Source organism: Manis pentadactyla, chromosome 11 (genome assembly GCF_030020395.1).
Source record: "Manis pentadactyla isolate mManPen7 chromosome 11, mManPen7.hap1, whole genome shotgun sequence".
Taxonomy (NCBI): Eukaryota; Metazoa; Chordata; class Mammalia; order Pholidota; family Manidae; genus Manis; species Manis pentadactyla.
This window is the reverse complement of record NC_080029.1, coordinates 116,612,058-116,640,026: the sequence shown is the minus strand read 5'-3', so window position 1 is coordinate 116,640,026 and position 27,969 is coordinate 116,612,058. Positions and strand designations below refer to the sequence as shown.

At 49.8% G+C, this 27,969-nt stretch overlaps 1 protein-coding gene across 2 annotated transcripts in view; it reads left to right on the top strand.

The window, feature by feature from the left end:
• ANP32A (acidic nuclear phosphoprotein 32 family member A) overlaps positions 1–21,382 on the top strand; it is a 36,790-nt gene extending 15,408 nt beyond the window's left edge. The window contains exons 2-8 of one of the 2 annotated variants that reach the window (XR_008992648.1): positions 14,188–14,337; positions 14,591–14,713; positions 16,227–16,416; positions 17,646–17,743; positions 19,820–19,883; positions 20,148–20,895; positions 21,164–21,382. Coding sequence is in view for 1 of the 2 variants with exons in the window: in XM_036932247.2 (XP_036788142.1) it covers positions 14,188–14,337; positions 14,591–14,713; positions 16,227–16,416; positions 17,646–17,743; positions 19,820–19,883; positions 20,148–20,209 (687 nt within the window). In the remaining variant the exon portion in view is untranslated. Of the gene's footprint in view, positions 1–14,187; positions 14,338–14,590; positions 14,714–16,226; positions 16,417–17,645; positions 17,744–19,819; positions 19,884–20,147 lie in introns of both variants that reach the window. The other variant, XM_036932247.2, reaches the window with a different exon arrangement.
• The last annotated feature ends 6,587 nt before the right edge of the window (positions 21,383–27,969 follow it).

Below are 27,969 nucleotides of genomic sequence, written 5' to 3'. Positions count from 1 at the left end.
ATGGTCTAGACTTCTGACTTCTGTTTCTTTCTTTTCTTTATCATAAAATCTGCTGCATTTATTTCCCCAGGGAAATGAAACAGGATGCCACAATTTCTGATTTTTAAAAATGTTTTGTTGTGAAATAGAGAACATATTAAAGGAAACAATATAAATGTGTGGTTCAGTGATTTTTCTCCTTTAGAATTTTTTTCCCTTTAAATGATTATTTTACACTGCCAGGGAAATCCCAACAAAATCAACTTTCCACGTGCTTATGCATGCCAAGGCCTTAGTAAGTGTGTCTGGGTTGTCCCTTATGGTCCTGACATACTTCAGAAACAGAGCCTATGTACACAGACGAGAAGATATGCCTAAAAAGGTCTGGAAAGTGGGAGAAGACCAAACCATTTTTCAATAAAGATAGTCTTAAGACACAATTAGGGGCTTAGGTGTGGCATCAAAAACACTGTAAGTAGCAGTGTTATTACAACCTTCCGTAAGAAAAGGCTAATGTGGTTATGGAATGAGCAGGACAGTGCTATACTTTTTGCCTGGAATAGCTTCCTGCCTTTGTCGTCATCAGCAAGACCTCTTCTGGGACTGGAATAGGGCTTACCCCTTATTGAGCACCTACTCTTAAGTTTTGCATCATGCTAGGGACTCGGCAGGCATTACCTTTCAGATCCCTTAGAACACCCCTAAGGTTTAGGATGGCCTCTATTACCAGACAGGGAGACTGGCCCCCAGAGGTTCGATGGCCTTGAAGACACACCCCAAACTGCCCCTTTGTGTTGTAGTGGTCCCTGCTGCTTGTTGCTCCCAGACTGGACACCCTGGGGGCAGAAGGCAAGGAGCTTTTATCATAGGGTCCCCAGCACCTGATGCAATGCCTGCCATTTGGTAGGTTCTAAGTAGCATTTATTGAATGAATGGAAATGAAGTGAGCTTGTCCACATAGGTACAGTGGTGAGCCCATTAGATTGTAGGACTCCAAGGCTCCGTGTCCCACAGGTCAGAAGTGGAATCTGATTCCAGCTCTTCAGTTAATAAGCTGGATGAATGCAAAATGACATGTGTACCAGTTTATCTAAATTGCAACATCATTATAGCAAAAGATTGAAAGCAACCCAAATAGTCATTGATAAGGGACTGGTTAAGGGGAATGGTGGCAGTGTAACAATGCAAATTAAAAAAACAAGGTTTTTGTGTACTGTATTCTGTGAACTTTATGAAGAAAAGGCAAGGCAAAGATCAGTATATATAATATGAGTAAAAGGGAGAAAAATAAGGCTCTGAATTTGCTTGTATATATGTAAACAAATTCTGGAACAATACTTAAGTGAGATGGGAGGAAGAATTGACTTTGTATCTTCTAATGCATTTTTGGTGTTGAAATGAGAATGAACCTGTTGTTACTTATTCAAGAAAATGAAAAAGAGAAAAGTAACTTAATGTGACTTTGGAATAGCTATTCTGTTTATCTGGGCTTCATTCTCTCCATCTGTATAGTGAGGCAGTTGGATTAGATTAAGGCTTCATCTGGAGCGGAGTGTTGTATGTATTGCGTATCTCCGGCTTTCGTGAGATTTCCAGGAGACCCTGACCCTGTCCTAGAATGGCTGTAGTCCCTTCTGTGGGTGGCTTGGACCTGGATCAGCTCGGGCTGGTGCAGAAAGCAAGGAGCCTTCTGCAGAGGTGTCAGGCTTTGTTCTTTTCCCTATGCCTGGGACTTTATCCTCTGCGCACCCTGCCCTGATGTGACTCAGTTGGTTCTTCCCCCAAAGTAACGGGTCACAGTGAAGAGAGACTGTTCTGGAGCATTCTGGCAAAGTGCTGCAGTTTAATAGGAAGAAAAAAATGGCAAAATGTTTTCCCAGGTTATTTTTAATGCTTTTCAGCTCAACAAACATTTATTGAGAGCTAAGTGCAAGGCAGTGTGGGGGAATCAGAGCTGTATAACACCTCATCTCTGCTCTCCGGGTGCAAAGTCTTGTGTAAGAAACTTGCTTGTGAAATTCCTCTCTGCTTCCTTCAGGACAGCACCGTTTACCTAATCTCATCCCACAAAGACTTGTGGGGTTCTTCTCCCCCTTGTACAGGTGAGGAAATTGAGTCAGGGATGTCATGCCCAAAGCCACACAGTTCCTGAGTGGTAAAGCCTGGAACCAAACCAGATTTTCTGACTATTTCTCATGCACCCAAACACTCAGTCAAAACATTCTGTCATTGGCTATTTCCCAAGGGTGTAGCTTAGGCCCATTTCTACCTGGAAACATTGGGTGAGCACAATATTGGATACAAAACTCCTACACTTCTTTCCCTTTAAGGAAGAGTGAGGGAAAATCTCAGGCATAGGGTCAGGACTTGGGCTCTACCCTCTTTGCTGTGGTCCAAACAACTCTGACTTAGCTGTTTGTGAAACCCACCACCCTACCACCAGTTACATGCAGAATGTCCCACATGTGTGTTAAGACAGCCTGCAGAGCCTCCCCACCCCATTCTTACACTACCACTTCCCTTCCTTCCCTTCTTCTACCAGCTGTGTTGCTGCAACCTGTCACCTTAGCTCCTTCCCGGAAGGGCCACACACTCCCTGCTTGGGGTCTTTGCTTGGCCCTTCCCTCTGCCCGGAAGGCTCTTTCCTTGGTGTTCATTTGTCTTCAAGTCCCTACTGAAAGCGCATTTTGAATAGGCATTCCTGGTGACCCTTTCTAAAGTAGCATCCCTTGTTACTATTGCTGTTATTTTCCCTTTTTTCTTTGCATCATTTACATATTTATATATATTTAGTGATATATTGCTATAGCTGTGTGAAATATACAGATACATACATTTCTTGGTTTAGATCTCACTTGCCCACTGGAATGTAAGCCCATGAGGCGAGGTACCTGGTTTTGTTTACTGCTGTATGTATCTCTAATGCCTGCCTAGCAGGGGTGCCCTGCTAGATACTCTGTGAATATTGTTGAATGAGCAAGTTTGGCCTGTGACCTAAACAAGTCATTCTTTAAAGAGGAAAGAATCAAATCATAGCAGCCTAAGAGGTGAAAAGACCCAAGGCCCATGTCTTTGCAGGGCTTCATCATACAATGTTATTAATTCATTTAATAATCGTTCAGCGCTGTTCGTGGGTAAAGTTCTTTGTAGACAGTCACTTAGCAGACTCTGCTTATGCTGCAGGGTCAGGAGCCCACTGATTTCTCAGAGCAGCCCATTCTTTTGTGGGCCAGCCATAATGGTTTCAACACCCTCTAAGGTCTTACACTGGGCCAAAAACTCCCTCTTTATAATTCCTGCACACTGATCTTAGTTCTCTAGCTGCCAGAGAACACAGCAAATGTCCTTCTATTTGCATATGACACTCCTTCATAGTTGGAGCAAAGATCACTATCACAGCAGTCTCCCCACCCTCTGGCCTAAACATCACTGGTTCCTTCCATTGTTCTTCCAGTGTCAATTGGCAGACACCCCCACCCACGTTGCCTTCCTCACGTTTGTTCTGCTTCAAGTTTCAGAATTTAAGGTTTGGTCCCATTGGAGCAGAGTATTTGGGGACTCTGACGGAGGAGCCTTGGTCCTTGCCACTTGTTTCTGTCAACACGGCCTGAGCTGGCCTTGTCTGTATTGGCCACCAGGGCAGGGACCTCCTTCAGGAGCTTCTGATGAAGAGTGAAGCCATGAGGTTCTTTTTTACACAGTTCTCTAGACCCTCCTGACTCTTCAAGAATCATAAACTCGTAAGGTTTTTGGTTTTTTTATTTGTTTTGTTTCGTTAGCATTTTGAGATTAAAGCAGCTGTAGATCTGTGAACAGCAGTGAACTCAACCTGTACTGTTCTACAAAACACTAAATACAGGTAAAGTTCTATCACCAGGTAAAGAGGGCAGAACTCCAAAAGTAAAGCAAAACGTACACAGCCTTTAACTCTATCCTTTCTTCCCACTCGTTGACTGCCTGTGTCTTTTTCTCAGTGTGTCTGTCTCTCCCCATCCCTCCTGTGTTCTTTCTCCCCTTCCTTCTAGCAGCCCCTCGTTTCCCCACTTCCAGTTAGTAGATGTGTGGGACTGTCACCAACTTCTTAGCATTTTTTGTACTCTTATCACTAAATCTTTTACCATAAGCATTTAATTTACAGACTTAGACAAGTTGTACGTGTCACATTTCTCTAAGGGAGAACAGCCTGAGATTAAATTGCTTCTTGTGTGTGACACTTGGCTAATTTGTTTCCTGGCCCTGGATAGGAAAAAAGCTTCCAGCCCCCCGAGCCTTAGCTGCTTCTGCATGGTTGCTTCCCGTTCCTGTCCAAACCAGGGGTTCCTGACTGGTGGTTGAACACTAGGGCTTCAGTGCCTCAGTGCTGGCTCTGCTCTGTCATTGCCACTGCTGCTGTCATTTTGGGTAGAGGTGGCAAGGAAGGAGGCTGAGGTCGAGGGTTTGGTCTTTGAGTCCCCCTTTTCCCTGCCTCTTCTGCACTGGGGTGTGTGTGGAAGCCGGGAGGGAGGTCAGCGTCAGCCTGGGGCTCTTTTTTTGAACAGCTATTTTCTTTTTCCTCCTGTTGCCTCTTGCGTTGATGAGCTCACCATGGGGGTAGCCTGTGGCTCTGGGGTGTGGGCCCTAAGTTAGGAGAACTGAGAATGGCCCATGGTCTGATTCCACAGTGGGCCAGACGTGGCCTTGGGTGAGTCCTTGGGCTTGGTTTCCACCTGGCTTCTTCAGTTGCCAGAGGAGCCGGATTGGACCCCGTGGTTCCCTGGAGATGGCAGTGATGGGGTCCTTTAGTTCTCTGGAGCACTCTTCAAAAGCCAACTGGAAATTGGGCAGAGGCCTGTGCTTGGGCTGTGGGAAGCGTCCTGGCCTCCGAGTCTGCGTGGTGCGGTGTCTTCTTCGGTGGATTGTGCTGCCGGGCTGGGCAGAGTCTTTGAACTGCCAGCTCATGGATCTTTGAATAGCAGAACTAAGGAGTTAACTTTCATTTTGAAGACTTTTTCCATTGGGGTGCCACAGGGAGTGCGTAGCTGTTAAGGCCCACACGTGGACCCATTTCAGTGACCCTGGGCTGTGCCCTCCTCTCAGACCCTGCTGACTTGAGGACTCCTGTGGGATTTCTGCCTGTCCACAGATGGGCCCAGCCCAGCCAGGCTTCATCCCCAAATTAGGAGCCGGAATCAACCATATTAGATGCTGGGACAGAGGCCCAGGAAGCCATCTTTGTTGATTTGCCCAAGAGTGGAGTTAGTGGGACACTTGCTTCAGAAAGTGAATAAGGGTCATTAGTCTTTTAGAATCTAGATGATTCCTCAGAGCCATTGCCCACCCCTACTCCATCTTTTCCTCTAGCCTAAGTGACCAGTTCCAGTGTGTCCACTTAGCAAACATTTATTGAAAGCCAGCCACTCTGGGCAGGGCACCAGCGGGGGACACTGAGACCTGAGACCTTAGCAAGGCTGTGCTTGGAGGAGAGACCACAGGACGAAGGACTGCCAGACATCCTGGGGCCAAGCAGTGGCTCGCAGAGGGCCCCGGTGGATAGGGGCAGTTAACCTGCGAGGGATGGGATGGGTAGAAGTCCAGGTGTCTGTGGATTCAGTGAGGTGATGTCTGGGGAAGGGGTGCCAGGTGGTGTCACCAAGCTGCTGCAGGGCAGGGGGGCTGGCGCAGAGTGAGGCAGGGATAGACTATCTTGGAAGAAGCACAGGGTTTTTGGTCAGGGTGCATTGATGGTTGAGGGGCCGGGAATTCTCTGATGGACTTTTACTTGATCCCCGTGGCCCTTACAGGCCTTTGGACAGGGGAACAACATGATCAGAGCAGCGTTTCAGGAACATTGACCAGGATTTGCCCTCTGTGCCCTCCAGGACTTCCTTTTCTGTCTCCTCATGGTCTTCCTGTTGCACGGGGCCAGTGCTGTGGCTCTTTAATAACATCATCGTGGACAGTGTGGGTTTTTCTTATGAACCACAGGATTGTCAAGCCCAGAATAGGACCCCATGAGTTGAAGCGCCTGCCCCCTGCTGCCCTGTGAGATGGCAGACACCAGAGGAGACAATGCTGGACTCCCACATTTGGATCCCAACACCCTGGGCTTCTGGGGGCTGTTTTTGTGACTTGGATGTGCTTTTAAGAGACTATGTGATTGATTTTTGCATTTCAGTAATTATCCAGGATAATTGCCCGGTGTCCCAGATTTCCTTTCTGGCATTCCTCAATGATGAATCCTGGGCTCCTTTGGCCCACGAAATATCCTGCCTCCTTTTGGGGAACAGTGACTGAGTTCGGGTGTGGGGTGGGACTAAAAATACATGGACCCGTAGAATTTTGGAACCGGAAAGGATCTCTCATCCCTGTGATTAGCCTCCATTGTGCAGTGTATGGATTAGGGGACTGGCAGAAGCCCAGAGAGTGGACATGACTTCCCCCAGGGCACACGGCAAGTTCAGGGGCCGAGTGGGCGGAGTCCGTGTCTCAGAGTCACTCCGACTGCCTGATGAAGCATCCTTTGGTGACCGCCGCCCTCACTCTGCTCTGCTTCCCACCCCTGCTTCTTCACCCATTCCAGTACCACGGAAGGTAGGGACATCCATTTAGAAGAGACGTAGCCTGCTAGGTTTTCACTTGATTGTGTCATCCACCAGTTCCAGAACCATCGTCTCTCTGTCCCCACTACAACCCCCTCCCCCAGCAAAGTCAGACCCAAAATGACTCCTCCCTACGTGCTGACCCCAAAACAGCTTTCCGGGCCTACTTGCTACTGCTCTGGGAAAACTGCACTTCACATGCTCTTAAATCCGGTAAATGCTGGGCAGTCAGGGAAACTTCCTGTAAGACGTAGAACTGACACGTCCTTGACGTGGAGTACAGTCTAGACTGACTGCAAGGGAAGGATGAGGTTTAAGGGGAGAAAAAGCGAAGGCATAACACTGGGAAGGTGCCCAGGCTCTGTTAGGGTTCGTTCGCTGAGCAGGCCCTTTTGAACAAGCCCGGGCTCTACACCAACCCCCACTGGTCCGTGCAGTGCTGCCCTGAGCCCAGTCCGTCCACCTGGCTGGAGGAAACATCTGCAGTAGAACCAGAGCCTCTGGCTCGGCAGGGCAGAAGCCCAGGGCCCCACGCCCTTTGGAGGAGGTAGTCGGCTGGATCCCGGCGGCGCGGGAGCCAGTCACAGGGTTTATGTTAATGTGGGCCCTCCCCCCGCGACTACCCCGGCCGACAGCTTAATTACTGCTGCAGCACGCCTTGGTTCGCGTCCCAAGGTTCCCTAAAATAATAAGGATGGCGTCACCAACTTCCCGCGGCCGTGTGCTCCACCCGCCCATGCCTTCAGAGCTCTATTGTAGGAAACAAACAAAATCCAGAGACTCGGATGCTTTTTTTCATGGAGAGACTTTTTTTTTTTTTTTTTCGGTAATGTGGGACCCCGACCGCTGGCTAAGATTTTTTTTTTAAAGATCTTTAAAAGGTGTGGAGACCTGAGTTTTAGCTACTGCTGAGGCTGCGGAATATAGACTCCTGTTAACAGAAACTCAAAAGCTACATGGATGGTTCCAAGTTCTTCCACTGGGGACTGTGATTTCTGATCACAGCAGTGGGGTGGGGTGGGTGCAGAATCACGCGGCTCGGGGTTCCAGGGCTCTGGGCCAACTCTGGAACTTGTTTCTTCCTCTGGAAGACGGGGGCTAAGCTAGACCAGCATTTTGCAAACTGTGGGTCACAGTTAAAATAATTTTCTTTTTTATGTAGTAGAAAAATTATTGTAACAGTGAAGTTTTTGTTTTGGTGTATATGCCTATAAACACAAACAAAAAAATGTGTGCACTGAACCAAGGTGTAAGTGTGTCTTTTTCTGTGGGTTGTGGTTAGAAAGCCACTGACCTGGGTGATCCTGAAGGCCTCTCTAGTTTTCGAAATGTCTGGTTTTTCTCCCAGGTGCTGATTTTCCTTCCCTGGAACCTGACTGATTTTTGCAGGTTGCCACATCGACTGTTCAGCAAACTAGAGATGTTATGGTTAAAGGACAAAATCACAAGTATCTATTCACTCCTATCGAACACCTTTGGGAGGCAGCCCATTTCCCCTCTGCCTTGGCGTCTCAAACAGTTTGGCCTTCTAACTAGAAATGGGAACTGCAACAGGGGATGATGGCCCATTTAAACGCTGACCTATTTAAAACCCATGAGCAACCAAAAAAACACGGGTCAATTTGATTCGAGTCTACTCTTCTGTGCAAGGCTGGAACCTGAAAAAATTGGTCAGGGACTGAAAAGGTTGAAACCAAAGCTACAAATATTTATTGAATTCTTGCTCAGTAAAAGAAAAGAAAATCAAGGTTCAACATTAATGGAGGGGAGAAAGAAACAAAAGGTGTACAAGCGAAGTCAGGAGGGTATATTTGGGGCACACTTAGTTCTTCACAGTGTTACAAGGCCTTGCGTATTCCATGCGGAGGCCTTGCACACAGCTTCGGTAAATCAGATCCGCCCGCCTACCTTTGTTTCCATCCTTGTGCCTTGACTGTGGACACAGCAGTTGACGTGGCTGTGGATGAAGGGGAAGGCAAGTGGCTTTTTCCAAGCTGGAGGATACTCTTAAGTGCATTATTTCATTTCATCCAAACCCTGGTGATGAGCTGTGTTATCACTGGAGGAAACAGAAGCTCAGGAGAGGTGACATGAGCTAGCGAGTGGAGAATCTGGACTTGAGCCAGGTCTGTCTGACTCCAGAGCCTGCCTTCTGTTCACCTCCTACCTTGTTGCCTCAGGAAGAGCTGGAAAACTAAAGAGCAGTTCTCACTCGACCTTTCTCCTCTCTGATTCTGGGCTCCTTTTTAGGCCCAAGCTGTCCGTTCAAATCAGGGCCAGCTTCACGGCCATGTGACCTCTGCAGTCATACAGACGCTATGCTTAGAAGGGCCCTGGGTTTAAGGCACTGCTCGCTGTCGGAACTCTTAATAATTTTTGAGCAAGAGGTCTCACATTTTCATTTTGCACTGGGCCCTGCAAATTATATGGCCATTCCTGCCCTTCGATATGGCATGTCGCTCTCTGGTCTCTCTGCGTTCCTCTTATCTGCCTTTAGCTTGCCTGTCCTGTGTGGGTTGGAGTGCATTTGAAGAATGCCCTCCATCCCAACACAGGGCTGCTACCTGGCACGCTGGACTGGAGTTGTTTACCAGCCGTCTGCCTCCTCCTGGCCTGCCATTGCACATCTTGCTGGCAAGGACCCCAGCCGTGGCTCGCTGTTGCTTCCGTTTCCCCTCAGCATTCACCCAGGTGAACAGTGTCATGGGAGCACTCTGTGTGCAGAGCACTGGGTCAGGTCAAGAGGAGTGTATACAGTTGACCTGCCTCCTAGGGGCATATGCTTGCCTTGCGGACACAAGACACACACCAAAAAATGGTACTGATTGTAAAAGGTAGGGTTCATTCAGTTTGTATTGGACCAGTTACACTGTAAGTTTCATGATGGTTTGACTCACTGTGTACACCCGGCACCTAGTGCTGTTTGTGCCTGGCACAATAAATAGGACATTTGTTAAGCAGTTGCTCTGGTGTCCGCTCCCCGCTAGGCTGATTACCGGGAAGGACAGTCCCTGACCTCTAGAAGGATCGGATGCTTAATACAAGATTAAATGATTCATGTGGCAGCTGCCCTCAGTGCCGTAGGATGCGCAGAGCTGGGTGTGGGGAGGGCTTCCGACGGAGAGGGGCTTGAACTAGGTTTGTAGTACAGAGGTGAGAGGGGAGCGATGTGATTGGAGGAGGTGGAGAGCCTCCTTAGGTCAGTTTTGGAACTTTAATTCTGCGCTGCCCCCAGACCCTTCCAGGTAGCAGGAAATGAGGAATGTTTTCTAGGCTGGAGTTTCCACTTCATAGGCTAAACAGATACCATCCCCTTTCTGCTGAAGCAGAGCCTGAGACCTCGGAGATAAGCCAGGGTCATTCAGCCAGTGGGGTCCTTGGCCTCCAGGGTGAGTCCCATTCCCAGTAGTCCAGTGTCCCCACTGTCACAGAGACTATTTGGGGGCAGAGGCAGCTTAGAATGACTTAAATGACCATGACCAGGACTGCCGTATTGGGAACATAGAGGAAATGGTCAAATTTGAGAGATCTGTAAAGACCAGAGTTCACAGTTTTGAAACAAGCCACGGGTTGTTCCTTAGAGTAGTAATGTGTTTGTGTTTATTATGGATGTTTCAGCTCCCATTGGTGAGAAATGACTGCCATGTCCTAGGTTTGGGGACATGTTTCTCAGGAAATGCCGGGGCCGGGCAGTCTGATTTCCCGGGAACCTGCATTGCCTCCCCACTGACATCTCTTGGGGCCTGAGTATGAATATTCAGGCTTCTCTGGGGTGTTAACGAGAAATGAAGCGTAGGATCCTGTGCAGGTTTGTCCATGGGTGTTTGAAAAGCCCCTGACACAGGCTGAGTGATTGCCAGTTGTTGGACTAGGAAGAGCGTAACCACATTTCAGATATTTTTAAATGGCCAGTGAAATTGGGAGAGAGTCTAAACCCAAAGTACAAATTTTCAGTTTAATTTTAACTTTGCACTTAGCTCACACCCAGGATTTGGCAGAGGGAAATGGGCCTTAATTTTTTTTTTTTCTTTTTTAAGCAGAATATACCCTGGATGTGAAAGGGATATTCTCTTCCCGTGGATGGGTTTAGAGTGGTAGACGCCAAATTGAGGTGGGAGGGAGTGGGTTGGAATCGCAGCGGGAGTTCAGAGTTGACTTAAGGAATGTTGGGTGGGCTGGAGGTTTGGAAACCCTCTAGCCTGCCCCCGAGCTCTAAGAAAGTGTGGCACTCCACAGAGGCAGAGGACGGACAGAACGACTTCCACAGGTCGACTGCTAGGCTGGTGTCTTTGTTTTTCCTGTTCGGTCCCTTTCAGACACTTCACAGGCAGCTAATCTACCATCCCCAGTGTGACACATCACCCCACAAAGAGGCAGTGGGGTTCCCCCATGCGGTTTGGGCTTTTTTGGTGATATCAGCAGCCTGGGGGGAGGGTGGCTAAGCCTTGATCTCTCCCGCTCCTCTTTGATCTCACCCCCAAACACTGCTGAAACCCCCACCAGGAAGGAAATGCAGAAACCGTGGGGATCCCGGAGGCCCCAAGGACCTGACCTGGAGCAGCCAGCTGGCCCCCCAGGTACCACAGGCTTTCCTAGGGGACTGAAAGCAGCCTCTTGTTGCTTGGGGAAGAGCGGTGTCCTAGGTCCCCCAGCCCCTCTCCAGAGCCTTGTTTGGAACTGCTGCATTGTCTGCACAAGGGCTGGGCTGGGTTTTGTGCTTTGGTTACAGAGGAAGTGTAACCAGGGTGGGGATGCCGGGAGGGACCCCCAGCTGGCTGGTGGAGCAGGTAGAACAAGGCAAAAGGGAGTACGCACAGTCAGGGGAGCTTGTAGAATTGAACTGGGGGGTCTGGGAGAGCCTGTGTCCTACATTTGGGGATGTCAGAGGAGCCGTGAGGAGCCAACACTGACCACCTTGGTCCAGTAGACACCCTCCTGGGGCTTTAGGTTAGGTGTTCCTGATATGTCTGTAAAATGGGAGGGTGCCCTGCCCCAAGGAGCAATTGTGAGGATTAAATAAGCCATCTCAGGGGAAGCACTGAGAGTGGGCCTGGTGGGGCCTCTCCAGGAAAGATCCGATGATTGTTAATAAAAACATTAGTAGTGGTGGCTTGCGTATTGCCCCAGAGAGCAACGGATCTGGTTCGGATGTGGTGCTGGGAGCTGGGACTGGAACCCGGTGTCTCTCTGTAGAATTCCCAGGCAGCACTGTGCCTCTTCGGGAAAGAGGTTGCCTTCTGCCAGGAATTCCCTTGACTCCCCAGTGCCACCTCCCCCACACCTGGGGCCTCCTCCTTGGCTAATAGAGGTAAGAGAAGAAGCCCTGGACCCATCTGGAGAAAACGCATCTGACATCTTTGAGGGTGGACTGGAATCTCTTCATATTTGTCTTTGTTTGGTGGAGCTTAAAGGATCCCCAGGGCCTTCCAAGGAGAAAAGTCACTAAAGGGGCTGCAGGCATGGGATAGCTGCTCACTGCAAAGGAGGAGCTGGTCCTCCCTCCCCCAGTGCAGGTGATCGCCCTCCGTGTGCTCCGCTCCCCTAAGGCCTGGCTTACTGGCTCTACAACTGATGTCCTGTCCTGGGCAGAAGGCCTCACAGGACTTATTCCCAGGCACTCTTTCCAATGACCTTGAGAAGGTGGCTTGACCTGGCTATCTGGCCTCTCCAGGGGACGGAGAGAGTGGGAAAGGACCTAACTTCTCTCCCAGACCCCAGGGAAAGGTGGGCCTTGGCAGCCAGTGCGTAAGGCCAAGAGCTTGTTGGCACTGGGAGAGAAATGGCTCTCCTGGCTTTGCCCCTCCTGGCAAATTGCCACTGCCCTGGGCTAAGCGCTGTGCCTCTCTACCCCAGGAAGGAAGAAAGCAGGGCAGCTGTGGGGCTCTGCCACCCATGTATTGCCCAAGCTCCCTGGTCTGCCCAAAGGCGAGGGGAGACTGAGCAGCGGATAGCAGGCTGCTGTGGATTCTGTTCCCCCGCGTTTCCACTTGGCCCAGAGATGCCCAGGTAGGAGGGGCACTGGAAGGCCACGGCAAGCAGGTCATTCTGGGCCGTGCGGGAAGACATGAGGCAGATGGCCTGCTCGCGTGGGGGAGCAGCCCTGAGGAGCCCTGGGTAAGGCCCTTCCGCTACCCAGGAGAGGAGAAGAGCCTGGGTGGCCAGAGTGGGCCTTTGGACGATGTGAGGCCGCTGCCGAGGACAGGCCTGTACCGCGTGACCCATTCCTGAGAAACCAGAGCCTGTGAGTGGCAGTCCCAGGAAGGCAGCACATCCAGGCCTCATCAATACCTGTTATCCTGGAGGCCTCGGGGAGCAGGTGGGTGGGGAGGCTGTATCAGGCAACAGGCACAGCAGCCTGGAGGGGTCACCGCTAAGGTTCCTGCCAGCCACGGTGCTGGGCAGGAGCAGACAGCTGGGGGCGTCCGCCTGGCCTCCCTGCTCACTCCCCGGGGTCTCTCCCAGCCTGAGACTTAATACTCTTCCTAAGCTTGTCTCCCTACCTTCTGTACTGGAGCTTGGAATCTCACCATCAGCTAAATTTGCCTTTTAACAACCAAATGAGAGGGTAGCTTTTATCCATTTCTTCTACCTCATTAGAAGTAAAGGATTTAGAGGCCAAATTTTGAGTAAGAAGAGAAAAGGAGAATCTAAAAATTCTAAAACTGCCTCCAGGGGGGACAGACGGGCTACCCAGGTGCCTCAAAGACTGACTTCTGGCCTCTGCCAACCTCACCATTTCATTATGGACCCGCCCTAGTTTTGTGGGTTTCTAGTGTCTTCCTCCACATCTCCTCCTGGGGCCCTGAAGAGTGAGGTCTAGAGCCGTGCTGTCCACGAGGGAAACTGCATAGGTCTTTACCCTTAAATTAATAAAGTAAATAAGCCCAGTTAGTCAAGTCTCACCCGCACATTGCAGGTGCTTGGTGACCACAGGTGGCTAGTGGCTCCTTCTTTGGACAGGTTTTCTTCACTGCAGGAAGTTCTGTTGGGCAGGGCTAGAGGGTGGAGAGTTGGAGGGCTCTCTGGTCGGCTGCCCACCCCTTCCCCCCATGGTGCAGGCCAAGCAGGTGACAGTGGCAACGATAGCCAGACCTGGTGGGCAGGCTCTGATGTGGTGGCAGGCGCCGGTGAGAGCAGGTGTACGTGTGCTTCTTGGGACCCGTCAGCACACACAGTGTCCCAGGCACGTGAAAGAAGGTGGGGGCTGAGGGTGGGGAGTAGGTAGCTGGCCTCGGGAGGGCAGTCAGACTGGGGCCACGATGGGCATGGGGTGGGGGGATCTGATGGTATGGCTGACGCTGGCCGGAAGAACGTGGCCATAGGGTTGGAATGAGACCATCCGCCCTGCCAAGGGCAGCAGCCTGAGTGTCTCCTCCAGTCCAGCCCATGCTCCTGTCTAGAGCAGCCCCCCGGTTCTGCAGCTCTGCCCAGCCCAACCCTCTCCTTCCCTCCCCTCAGGATTGCTAAAGGCAGGAAGACCAGGGTGGCATTGGCAGTGCGAAGCCCCAGCAGAGCTAAAAACAAGTGCTGCTTTTAGTGTGATGGGCGGTATTCTGGGTCTGTGTCCCTGTCCTCTGAGGAGGCCTAGCGCTGGCCCCTGCCTCCGCTCACATGGCCCTTCCCTTTCCAGGTGAAAGAGCTTGTCCTGGACAACTGTCGGTCGAATGAAGGCAAAATCGAAGGCCTCACGGATGAATTTGAAGAACTGGAGTTCTTAAGTACAATCAACGTAGGCCTCACCTCAGTCGCAAACTTACCAAAGTTAAACAAACTTAAGAAGGTAAATAGGGTGATAGGAGCTCATGTGTGCAGGGGAGGCAGGGGTGGAGAGGAGGGTTCATTACGTTGTGTTTAGGGAGCGTAACTGAAGGTGCAGCCAGCTCTGAGCACCAACAGGCCTGCTGATGCCCTGAGCCTGAGCGGGGCTGAGCCGACTTCCTCTCCCTGCTCATCTGCAGAGAGCCAGGCAGCTCTGAACCCAGAGCCTTAAGAGCTGTTCTGCTTTTCTTTTTTTCTCTCCCTGCCTTGTTTAGCTTGAACTAAGCGATAACAGAATCTCAGGGGGCCTGGAAGTATTGGCAGAAAAGTGTCCGAACCTCACACATCTAAATTTAAGTGGCAACAAAATTAAAGACCTCAGCACGATAGAGCCACTGGTGAGTCATTTGGGTCCTTCTCTCTCCGTGGGGTGGGAGGTGGGAGGGATTGATAACCAGGGAGTATGACTTTTCAATTTCTGTATATCTTACTTTATTTGACTCTCATTATGTGCTTTGAGGTAGTGTCAGAGTTACTATTTCTGCTTCGTCCATAGAGAAGTAAAATAGCTTGACCAAGGTCACACAGTCAAGTGGGCAGTCAGGGTGAAGAGTGGGGTGGGACCCTGGTCTTGATTTGTGGGCTGGTGCTTTTTCTCTTAAAGTTCCTACTCAGCTTTGGAAATCTGAGCTGTTATTTCCTCAGGCTTAGAGCATGGCTCATTGTCCCTCTTGCCGGGTAAGGAGCCATCCAGGAATGAAGCTAACCCTGGAGGTGCCCACTGTTCTCTCCTTGGGTCCGGGGCCCCTGGGGTGGCAGAGCTCCGTGTGGTACGGAAACCTCACGCAGGCCTTCCTCCGTGGGTGACTCTTGCTGTGACGGGCACCAGCGTCTCAGAGACCTGGGCAGCACTTCTCAGCTTCTCTGCGACCTGAACATACCCCAAACTTCATGGATTTACTAGTCAGAAAGGGACAAATCACCATAAGAATAACAGTTTCTAATCACCTGGATCTGAATGACTATATTCCCTTGGTTTCAGGGAAATCAGCTGTAAGGTGTGTCATTGAATGAATAATAACTTTTTGGGGAATACAGAAATGCCACCACATTCAGTAAACATACTTGCTGTAAATATGCATGTAAGAATCATTTCATCAGCCATGCGTCTTAGAATCAGGAAAAGGCAATGAGGTTATTTTTGCCAAATTTGCTGTATTTTCCTTTTCTGGATATATAGGATGGAGTTCGGGGCATCTCTCAGTTAACGTTTGTTGGGTTCTTGTCCAAAAAACACTCTGCTCTTCATAGTTGCTTGAGGAGCAGGTTGATGAACCAGGATAACAGAACAGGAAGCTGACATTTCTTTTCCAAGCTCAAGCTTTACCTGCACATCTGGGGCATGGGGTCAACTATTAGAATATTCCTTCCACAGAACTTGCCTCCTGAGGGTGGGAAAGTGGGGTGCAGGGCTCACCCACCCAGACCACAGCCCAGACTCCTTCCCTGCCCTTGACCTTCTGCTAAGAATGAACCTTCTTAGTTCCCCTCTGGTTGCTTAGTCACGGGGGCAAGCAGCAAAGCTCTTGGCCCAGGCACCGAGAGCGAGCCCCAGGTTAATTTCAAACCAGTCAGTGTTAAGGCAGAAGTTGTAATTGCAAAACAAAAGTGTTGGCATTGCATGAGGCTTTATAGATCCTCAAGTCTAAGCCCTCAGAGAGGGAACTGAGGCCCACCAACCAGGCTGCATACAGCTGAGCAGAGCCACGCTGTTTACCTCATCACCCACGGGCCTTGGGCTCAACTCACCCTGCCCCGCCTGTTTCCCGGGGTGGTTTCCCTCCCACCCTTCCCCTCCCCACCTCACCTCCCACAGATCGTTCACTGTTGACTCTATTTCTCTGCTTGCAGAAGAAGTTAGAAAACCTCAAGAGCTTAGACCTTTTCAATTGTGAGGTGACCAACCTGAACAACTACCGAGAAAACGTGTTCAAGCTCCTCCCGCAGCTCACATACCTTGATGGGTATGACCGGGACGACAAGGAGGCGCCCGACTCGGACGCCGAGGGCTACGTGGAGGGCCTGGACGATGACGAGGACGGTGGGTGGCAGGCCTGGAATTCTCCCTGAGGCACAGGGCTCTGGGGGGCTGGGTGTTGGGAGGCCCCCACTGGCCGCTGAAGGCCGGCTGGCTGTGGACTATTTTCCAAAGCTCTGGAGGGGTGTGGGGCTTTGTTTGTCTTTGTCCCTGGTCTGTCTCATTGGTTGACTCCCCTAAAAGAACAGGGCGTGAGCCCTGGAGAGAGAGCCCGAGATTCTCCCAGCTGCATGGTAACTCCTTAAAACCATCCAACTCAATCTACCTTTTTCAAAGTCCCCCAAAACGGCCTGTCCCTCAGCTGCCCCACAGTGTGTCTCCATAGTGTAACCCTGGTCACTCACAGGGAGAGGGGGTGAATGGAGAGAGGAAGGTGGGGTGTGGCCTGAGGCTCCTTTTCCCCGTCTGGGTGTCCAGTAGTGGAGATGAGGTCAGGTGCTGGGGAGGTTGTGGGGCCCCCTGGTGGCTGCAGCCCACAGGCCCACAGGCTGGGACTTGGAGCGGGGGATCCCCAGGGCCTGGGAAGTGGAGGAGACTGCAGGCAGCACCTTGGGCTCCCTGGAAAGTGGAGAACAGGCACAACATGCTGGAAGGAAAGAAGGAGTGCCTTTTCATGGCCAGAGGAAAGTTAAGAGTTGAGATGCTCATCTAATTAATTCAGACACAAGATTTTGTTTTTCCTTGTTAGGTAGTAATATCTTGCAAGATATTCAGACACCTTGTTTGCCACAGTTTGTTCCTTTTTGTGATGCAGCAAAAAGGGCCGAGGGACTGGCATCCTGAGCCCAGGTTTGTAGGCCCAGCTCTGCAACTAACTTGATGTGTGACTGACTGAGTCACTACAACCCTCAGAGACTTGGAGTTCTCACCTTGAAAGCAAGGAGTCTGGCTCGATGTTCTAAATGGATTGACTTCCTGGCTCCCCTGGGCCCTGTAACTTGTTCCTCTGATATGGCAATTTCTCTGTGCTCTCAGCCTCCACAAGGGATCTTTCACTTTGTAAAACTTGGGAGGAGGGCTCCTCTTTCGGACCACTTTAGGATGCTTAATGTTCTGGGTTACTTTAGGATGCGTTCAGTCCTGGTAGACCAGCATCCAGGCCTTGGGCCGGGGTGGGTGTGGGAGGGTCATGGGCCCACACCGGAGCCTGTCCCTCCCGTGTCAGGCCCCTCAGCCTGGGGCCTGTGCTGTGGGAGGCAGGAGCCAGCTCACCATCCGTTTCTGCTGCACAGAGGAGGAGTATGATGAAGATGCTCAGGTAGTGGAGGATGAGGAAGACGAGGAGGAGGAGGAAGAAGGCGAAGAGGAGGACGTGAGCGGGGAAGAGGAGGTAAGAGGCAGGGCCAGGGGGTGGGGGGCGCCATCCCTCGGAGCCCCCTGTGCTTACTGCCTCTGAGTCAGACCCTCTGGGCACCTTAGTGATGGACCTTTGGCGGCCTGGGAGCTCCGGTGGGCGAAGGAGTCAATTTCAGGTCCTTTTATTGGGCTGTCTGGGGGGAGGCAAGACTTGCAGCCAGCCCTGGGAGGGGCAAAAAGGGGACTGGAGGCAGGTAAGGAGGGGACTCACCAGCCCTTGTTCCTAACTGAAAATTACTCCTTGAGAATCCGCATCCCCATTTTCTGCCTTTATGTATTCATATGTTAATTTAGATACTTACTGAGCACTTAAGAGTATGCCAGAGAAAATCGGAGACTGCCTTGACCTTGATGGGTGGTGGGATAAACACTGCTAGATCCCAAACCAGAGTGACAAGGGTCCCTTGCACACAGTGGGAGTAGTGCCGTAGTCCTGACCCATCAGCTGGCTCCCTGGTTTTTGACGAGGTCGGTAGCCTGTCTGTGAGGGGTGCTGGAGCACAGAGTTTCAGAGCACAGCCTGGGTAGGGGTGGATCCTACCCCTTTTACAACTGAGTTGTAAATAGGGATCAATCAGTGGATTTTTAAAAGGATAAAATAATTTGTAAGTAAAATGCTTAAGGACGGTGTCCAGCAAGGGATGTTTGACCCCTTACTGTCTTAGGCTCACACACCCTTTCTCCAAGGTCCTGGCTCTGACTGCTGGGGGTATTGTGTTCAGACGTCTGCGTCTCTGTACTTCTTTTCTATGACTTGTTCTGAATTCTAAATCAACTCTTACTAATCCCCAAAGTTGGACCTGAGGAAGTTTAAAATGACAATATGGCCAAGGTACCTGCCCTGTCCCCCAGTCTCCTATCTGCCTCCATCAAGGGTGCAGACACCCGCCTGGCACACAGACTCACCCAGGCAGCGTCTCCTGGCCAGCCCACCCCAGGCTTGGGAGAGGCAGGTCAGCGTGAATAGAAAAGCCAGTGAGATCAGCGTGGTTCCTGCCTCATTCTGCTTCTGGGTTTCTCTTCTCCCTAGGCGGAGGCTGCTAGGCTCACCTCTGAAGAATATTGTGTCTTAAAAGTAAAGACTTAGACAAACAGGCCCCCACCCTTGGGCAGGGCCGCCACCCCTGTTGGCCAGTGCAGCGCTCAGCCCGCCCTCTACCACAGGAGCCGCGGCGGGCAGCAGGGCTGGGTTTCTTTTACTTGTTCTGTTGCTGTTCTGTAATCTCATTGACCATCTGCAGATTTCCAGCTTCCAGTAAAGGAAGGCTTACACACACATACATAAAAAAAATAAAACAGCAAACAGGCTGATGAAGAAACTATTTGGTGACATTATGAAAGGATATTTCCCTTGACAGAAAGAAGTCTATCACCAAGTTCCTTTTAAACAGTGGGCTGTCTGATGTTTTAGGAACAGTGTTTAGCATGCGGAGATTCCACTAGCATGGAACTTAAGGAGCTGCCTAAAGCGAGGGTCCTGTGTGGAGAGTGAACTCGCATGAATCTCAGTGATGTCCTCAGAAGGCCTTGAATTTATCCTCCCCTTCCCTCCCCTGCAGGCAATCCAAGTTTGCAAGATAGGGGGCTGGGTAGGGTGAGGTTGGACTTGCCCACAGAATCTGGGTTTGCTCAAACTGGGGTCTTCCTGTGAAGCCAAAACTAGACTGACATGAAAGGACAGCCTTCTTCACGTAAAAGTCAGCTTGGGGGAACTTGTTCTAAGAGCAGGCCGACTGGGAATTTTGCATTATAAGAACTTCAGGATTCTTAACCTGGGACCAGGACCCATCACCCCGCTGACATATCTGCAGATACTGTATGTGATAAGGGTATTGTCTGGGGGAAGGGGTTTAAAGCTTTCTGCAGATTCCTAGAGGGGTTCTGGATGAAAGGAGCCTCTGCTTTAGATCCATCCCAAGATAGCAGATCTTGTGGGGCTCTGAGAGGCTGGAGGCCACCTTTCTGAAGTCAGTGTCAGGGAGAGTGGCTTTCTCAGCGTGTGCCTAGGCCGGGGGCATTCCTGATGTCCAGTGTCCGTGTTCTCTCCTAGGAGGATGAAGAAGGTTATAATGACGGGGAAGTAGACGATGAGGAAGATGAAGAAGATCTTGGTGGTATGGCTGCCTTTTTACTCTCAGCTGATAGCAGGCTGGCCCCTTCTTTGGCCATAGATTGCATAGGCCCTGAGGACCTGGCAGTGGGCAGAACACGCCCATCTGGGGCCCCAGGTGCCTCCCTGGCTTTGCAGATCCCTTGCCTCGGTTTACCAGGGATGGCTAAGCTTCCCGGATGTGTGGCCTCCAGGTTTCCCAGCAGGTGGTGTGAGTTAGACATGGGAACCGTGTTGAGTCTAAAATGCCTTTTCTTTACTCTTCCAGAAGAAGAAAGGGGTCAGAAGCGAAAACGAGAACCCGAGGATGAAGGAGAAGATGACGACTAAGTGGAATAACCTATTTTGACAAATTCCTATTGTGATTTGACTGTTTTTACCCGCCCCCCCCCCAAAATCCCGCCCCCCGAAACTTATTTTTTTCTGATTGTAACGTTGCTGTGGGAACGAGAGGGGAAAAGTGTACTGGGGGTTGTGGGGGGAGGGAGGGTGGGAGAGGGTGGAATAAAATACTATTTTTACTGCCACTCTTTATTTTTATTCCCCCCTACTTTTTTCTTTGTGTCTGGTTTTATCCCTGTAAATGCGATAGCTGAGTACACACCAAGTGAGCATTTATTCCTTACTCTCAAAGAGGATGGTTTGGAGGTCTCTTACATTTCCTGGTATTTCCCGAGGCCCTTGGGTTGGTTGGAAGGCCATGGCTGGCCTCAGTCTGGTTTCCTGAAGCCCAGGAGGGCCTGAGCACCAGCCATATCTTACCTCGTGCTCTGGTTCACGTGATTTCTGCATTTCTCAGGCCTTCCCGAGGCATCCAACGCCCTGGTTTGTAAATAGCAACCTAAAGGCGTATTTTGGCACTGGTTGGGGGACATTCCCCATCTCTCATTCCCTTTCCCTCTTCACAGATGGTGGTGGGCTTTGCTCTACAAAGAAGACTCTGATGTCACTCTTAAGAGCTATGAGCCAGAGAGCCGAAAACAGCAGGCTTATGAGTTATAAGAAAAATGGATTTGGTAATTATAATTAAAAGAGAAGCAAACCCTCTAACTTCAACCTCTTTAAAAGATTAAAAAATATGAAAGAAACTGTCCTTTCTCATTCTGTAAAATACTAGAACTCTTTGTTTTACAAAATGACAGGAGAAATCTTCCACATGTACTTCTGTGCTTAGACCATTTTTACAAACCTAAACGCAGGAGAAGTTGCTGCATGTCGGCTGGGGTTTTTTTTCATACACCTGAGCACGGAAGAACTAATGCAAAATTGTATTTTCTTACCTAGTGGAAATCTGAAATGACTGCAAATCCCTAGTGAGTGTACAGGTTGCTTTCGTGTTCCTCTCCTGGATGGCTTTAGAAGTGACGTGTGATTTCCTAGCCCGTGTTTCATCTGTATAAAAACATCTGCACCGGTTTTTCTCCTCCCCCTCAGAAGAGCCAAACTTTTGAGTTTTATGTCTGTTTGTCATTGATAAATTTCAATAAATCTTTTTATACAATTTTTTTGGGGGTGGCTTCTTTGAGTCCAACAGGTCATTGATCTTTCTGAGATGCGTTCCAGATAACCTGCTAGTCGGTGGGGGGAGGCTTAACTTCAGTTACCTAATAACAGCTTTTCTTACAGGATATGTAACGTGGGATACTAAGTTTGGGTGCCTTGGGTCTCAAAGCAAGACTTATGGATTGCTGTCTTCATTAAGAGCTTCATTTTGGGGACAAAAAAAAAAAAAACCCAGGTGATGGGGTAAAAAGATATAAAAAGAGTTATTCAAACACCTAAACCGTCACCAAGAAGTTAGGCCAACCTGGGAATCTTATTTTGAATGTCTGTCATTGTTTTGTTGTTCAGGCTGTAGAAAGAATACATGCTTGGAAACCTTAGGGATGTCATAAACAGATTTGTTCTTTTTTATGTAATGTCATAATTTTTCTCCACTTCTAAAGTGTTTTCAAAAGCATATATCTTTAATGGCTGTGTAGTAGTCCACTAACTATTCTGATTTGTTTAGTTCTAAATAAATGGTCAGGTGTTTGGGCTATTTCCAACTAGTCATTACAGTGGGCATTCTGTTACACTTTTTGTGGATTTCTTAGTGCAAATGATTAAAAGTAGAGTCATTGGACCTAAATGTGACATTTGCAAGATTCCGTGTTTTGCAGAGGGTTAGGGTTATTAGCTGTACTGTGGCAATTTATACACATACACACATACATACATGTCTGTCTTCAGTCCTTTAGCCTTGAACCCCACAGCCCTAGTTCCTCTGCATTCCAATAGAAAAAGGTGTTCCTCGGGAGAGACTGACCCATACAGCCCTCTGGGCGGTGACTGAGCACCTACTGCCGTTTTCTTTGGAGCCTGTTCACATACTCTGGCTCCAACTGGTGGGTAGGCAGGTGGCCTCCCCGAGGCGGGGTATTGCTGAGCACCAGTGCTGTGAGGATCAACTGGGCAGGTGTGCTCTGCCTCCCACAGCTGGTGAAAACGGAACTGGGGCAAAATTGAGAGACCCTCTGGCCTGAGCTCAGATTTTCTGAGCTTGACTCCCCCCACATGGGGGCTGTAAGGATCAGGTGATTCACATAGAGAAATAAATGCTATAAAATGTAAGGTTAAATGGATGATGATGAATGGGTTATTACTAATGAGAGTAAGGGTGGGAAACCCTACCTGTATCAGTCATACCAAGTCTTCCCATCAACCCTCGAGGAAAGCGTACTACACCCATTCTGCAGATGAGGAAAAGTGAGGTTGAGTTACTTGTAGAGCCAGGGTGAAACCCAGATCTTTGGACTACATTTCATTGAACTTACAAATAGTGATGAGAAAGAGGAAGCTCAGCCATAGCCGGGGAGAGGTAACGGCTGACTTTTATTGAGCTCTTGATGTGTGCCAGGTGCCATGTCCTACATGCAGCATCTCATTCATCTTACTGTATCCTCTCAGCCTTAGGTAGGTGCCGTTACTCTGGCTACTAAGTTGGCTCAGTGATTCACCCAAGGTCACGCAGCCAGAAAAGGGCAGTGTCAGGAATAAACCGGGTGCGTGTGGCTCCAGAGCCTGCCGTCCGACCTTGCCCTAGCGTTCTCCACCTTCCTGGAGCTGCGACCACCCGTATGAGCCAGCTGTGTTGGGGCAGTTCCTCGCCTTTGCCTGTCATGGCTCTGCTGACCGAGGTTCCCCCCCTGAGTGCTAGCAGGCACTGTAGGACAGACCTTTGAGAGAGAAGGGCCCTTCGTCACCCTTCTGTCTGATTGGACAAAAGGGGACACCAGCACCCAGGGAGGGTAAGTGGTGTGCCTAAGGTCACACTGCAAGGGCAGAGCCCAGGCTGGACCCCAGGACTGCTGTTTGTATCTCATGCAGCTACACCATGTGGCTGCCGAAAGGTCAGCTGTTGTGCGAGCAGAAGATAAACAGCATAGTGTCTTCCAGGAAGAATGTAGCCAAGCCTTGGGTGGAGAGGATTCAGTGGGTGCCATGGCACATCTGCATGTTTTATGTGACTTTGGAGTGCATCCTGTGTTTTTAAATGTTCACAGTGCGTTTGGCTTTCTGCTAGTGTCTGAGGTTGATCATCCTGAAAAGGGTGTGCATTTCTGGATAGAGACTATGCCTGAAGAGAGAGTAATAATGATGTTTCTAGATATTCTGTGTCACACAGGCTTAAAGGCACTGCCTCCGTTAATCATGCAGATTTATAGATGAAACAGGCTCTGAGAGGTGAGACACCTAGCCCAGCTAGTAAGTGACAGTTAAGCCTCAAACTTATCTTTCTGATGCAGAGACCTTCTTATCCACTGTTAAAAGAGCCAGGCAGATGAGCGAAGGCGGTTTGAGCAATTCAGTTTGTCTCATTTGCTGACTTGCAAAGGCTGTTTTTATCCTGGCTCAGAAACTCAATTGTTCATGGTTGGAAGGATTCCCACAGTGGGTCCCTACTAAGCAGCTCTGGACAATGGTGGCCCTGAGTGCTAGACCAGCCCTTAGGCCTCTGTGGCAGGCTGAGTCTAGGTGTGAGCAGGACCAAGGATAGGCCTGGAGGTGGATGGACAGATGAGGGCAGGGCCCAGGTGAATCAGCCCGACCGAAGCCCTCCAAGTGGACCATAAATATGTGAGCAGGAAAGACTGGAGGAAGATTCAGACCCGATGGGGACATTCATAGACTGTTAATTGCATCTGTAAGTTAGAAAGTTGATGTGGGGGACCACCGTGGAGTTGCCTGCCAGGCCTCAGTTCCTCTTGGTCTGGCAACAACATTACAGGGGCCTGGGAAGGACTGATACAGATATAGACCATCCTTGTTTCTCGAGTTCAGATTGGGCTGACCCCCACATCTTCTCTGGTTCCTGGGGTGAACAAGCGGCCCAGTCCTGGCCAATCAGTGTGTTCCAAATATGACCACAGTGACTGGGACAAGGACGGGCCTGGAACCCAAACTGGTTCATAAGGCTTGGTCCCTCGAATTCAGAAAATGAGAAACTGCCTGGCTGGGAGAATGAAGGCCTGGAGCTATAAAGGCATATCCCTAAGGGAGAGTCCGGAAGATTCCATTTCAGCCTAGAAGAGTCCTAATGCAGGGAAGTGTGGACACCAACATGCATTTAGAACTTACTGTTTGCTGGCCATCTGACATTAATTTGCTTGTTTCTCATAATAACTTTATCTGGTTGTCATTATCCCCATTTCAAAGACTGAACATCTAAAATAGTACTTGGTGAATACTAGCTGCTTACTGCCAGACTCAACAATAAATGCTTTATAAAAATAAACCTAGTGTTTCCCATATTTCCCTGATAAGAACCTCTGGGGCTGGTCAGACTGCCAGGCCTCACCCTGGGAACTCTGGTTCCGTGGCTCTGGCCTGGGAATCTGTGTTTTAACAAGAACCCAGAGGCTTCCGGTCATCCAGGACACTTGGGAAAGCCTGCTTTGAACTCAATACCCACAACAGTAGTGAGGAAAATATGCGCATCGAAAGCTGACAAAAGCGACGCTCCTGAGAGGCTAAGTAACCTGCTGGAGTCGACACAGCTGTGTGCAAAGCTGGGGCTTATACCTGGGGCTGCATGACTGTCACACTTCTTGTGGCAAAGGGCTGATGATAACCACCCGTGTATCACAAGCTGTGAGACAATAGAAAAGACTGGGAAGAGCATTGCAAAGTGGGATGCAAAAACTGTTTAGAGATGCTGGCTTTATGAAAAAGAAGGTCAAGCAAACCAAATATTTTCTGTAACAAGATAATAAAATCCTAAAAGCCACTTGGTAATTAAGATAATCCATGTGAAGTTTTTTAACCCTCTCTTTTAAAGTTGACATACAATAAAATTTACTCTGTATCAACCACCACAGTCCGGATACAGCTCATGGGAGATCTTGGTTGTAAAAAGAAATGGATTTGTGCACTGGGAATATCCCAAATCTTGCAGGTGGCCTTGGGAAGGTGTTAGAAATTTTCACCAGGGCTCAGGAGTCAGGAGACCTGGATTCCCATCCTGGCTCTGAGACTATGTAGCTGGGCTATTGCAGACAAGACACCTTTATGTCGTATAGGGTGAGCAATCCAGTCTGAATGACCTTTGACAGCCAGTCGATAGTTTATCACTTTCTTTCCCTCATTGCCCTGAGCCTTCTAGTTGAGTCTATTTGAACAAAGTGGTTAGTAAAGGCGTTTCCTGCTGAAACTCTGAGGCAGCAGTAGGAAGGGTCAGTGAGAGAGAAGCAGCCCCTCCGCTGAGGCGGGAGCACTCTGACAAGGAATTAGCAAAATGACTTCCTGAGGTTCAACAAGTAGATGAGTAACCTGGTCTGTTCACAGCCACATTGCTGGGGTGAATCAGCTGGGCCAGTAAGGAAGCAGAGATAAAGCTAATTACACTGCATGTTCACTCGGTACTCCGAGCTTGAAATGATCTCATTTCATCGCCACAGCACAATTCTCCCTTGAGGTGGTTGTTATTCTCCTGGCTTCCCTGATGAAGACAGTTCATCAGTCTATGGATGTCCCCAAGTTACAGATCTCTTGTTAGGATGTAATTTGCTCATGACCACACAGCCAGGGCATGAGCTGGTATTGAACCCATAGCTTCCTGGCCTGAAGTATGGAGGTGTTTCCCCAGTTCTCAGGTCCTGTGCAGTCTAGACCTAACTGCAGCAAGATTCATCTCCAAATCTTGATTTGGCTAATTTCACACCTCTTCTTAAAGAATCTGGCTCTCAGGCCCAGCACGGCCCTCCCTCTCACCCAGACTTTTAAATCTGTGACAAAACCAGTTTCTCCATACTTCCTTGGAAACCAATGTCTTGCAACAAAAATGATTCGAACCTCAGGAAAAGGAGAACTGATCTCTACCTCTGGAGAGAGGGATGCGGGATGTTTTGAAGGATCAACAAGCAGCTTTGTCCAGTGCTTGATACTCTGGGGGAGGCACTGCAGATGGTGGTGCCATCCTGGGCTAGAGCCAGGAGGCCTGGGTGACCTGGGACGAGCCACCTCTCTGTAGCGTCTACCTCCCAGAACTGTCAGGAGATACAGAGCGTGTTTGTGTGCTGATAGGGGTGGTCCAGTAGAGAGGGAGGCATTGATGATGTGGAATAGATGGAGAGAATCCTGGGGAAAATTAGAGGCATGGCATCCTGTCACTAAATAGAAGCTCAGCCTTTGGCAGAGGAAAGGACACTTCATCCTTCATAGCAGGAGAGAAAGGCTATAGATATGGGCAGGTGTGGAGATTTGGTGGTGGAAGATGGCAGAGCCCCTGTCTGCTTTTGAAGGAAATACAAGGCAAGGTTATCAGTGGGGGTGAGGGTGGAGAGGGGCAGGATGGGAGAGATGAGAAGGTGTAAGACAGCTGTTCTGGAGGGCAGGCAAATGGCCACCCCTGGGAAGCCTGGGTGGATGAATGCCCATTTGCCTGCAGCTGCTGACCATCACTGTAAACAGGACCAGTTGGCACAGCTGAGCTGCTTGTGTGCAGACACTGAGGTGCAGACAGCTGGGTTTAGCTGTCTAGGTGATTACAATGCATAAAGCACAGGCAAAGAAGATGGAGGGTTTAGAAGATTCTATGGATGGCCCATGTATTATTCTAAGTGGGCCAGAGAAGGAAACGAGTCATGATCGATGGTGAGAAAGTGGGAGAAGGTCAGTAGGTTGAAAAAGAGCTGAAGGATGTTGGGATGGGAGCACCACGGTAGGTGAGCCACGAGGAGAGAGGCAGTAGTCGGACAGGAGATGCCCGAGGTGGTGCAGTTTCTGTGAAGCCAAGGATGCGCCCACTGGGTCGGTGTCTGAGGTGGGATGAAGGAGCACATCTTCATTGGAGGTGAGGAGTTTGCAGAACTGAGAGTCCAGGGTATTGGATCGCTTATCCCGGAGGTTGTGAACAACTGCCCAAGGCCTCACTAATGAGGAGGCAGATCACAGCAACCCAGAGGTGGTCGTGACACTTTAAAGGAGGAGGGAGGAGAAATGGAGGCAATGATGGGCAACAAGAAAAATTCTCCAGTTCTCCACATGTCCAGCCTTGGGACACATGAAGAAGGGGGACAGCGTCCCTCGTGGTCTCCTCATGAGAAGACTACAGGGGAAGTGAAGTCATCAGGTTAGGACCAAGTTTGCATTAGGATAAGAGAGGAGGCCCGTTAGCTGCTTACCAATGGACCACACACAGTTCCAAAAGGTTTGAGGAGGTGAGAAGGGTGGAAAATAGCTCTTGTTCTTCCTAATAACAACTTCCATGTATTTTCAAGTTGGTGGGGGGGTGGACTGGAGCAGGCGAAAGGGCCAGGTTCTCCTTTCTGGCGCTTGTGGGTGTCCACAGAGGAGCTGGTTGTCTTGTCCTGTTGGTTGTCTCAGACTCTTTGGAGTTCGCTGGTTTCTCTTCTCAGGGGCTGCCGACTCCCCAGCAGCCCCACACCTCAGCTTCTCTATTCTGGCCAGGTGGCCTCTGCCTGTTGGCCTAGGCCCACTCACCCTGAGAACTGTTCTGGCAAGAAATTTACTGATTGAGCTTCCATTTATGCATCCATTGGCCAAATATCCAAGCCACATGTCCCTTCGTATACTCACACACCTTTGGG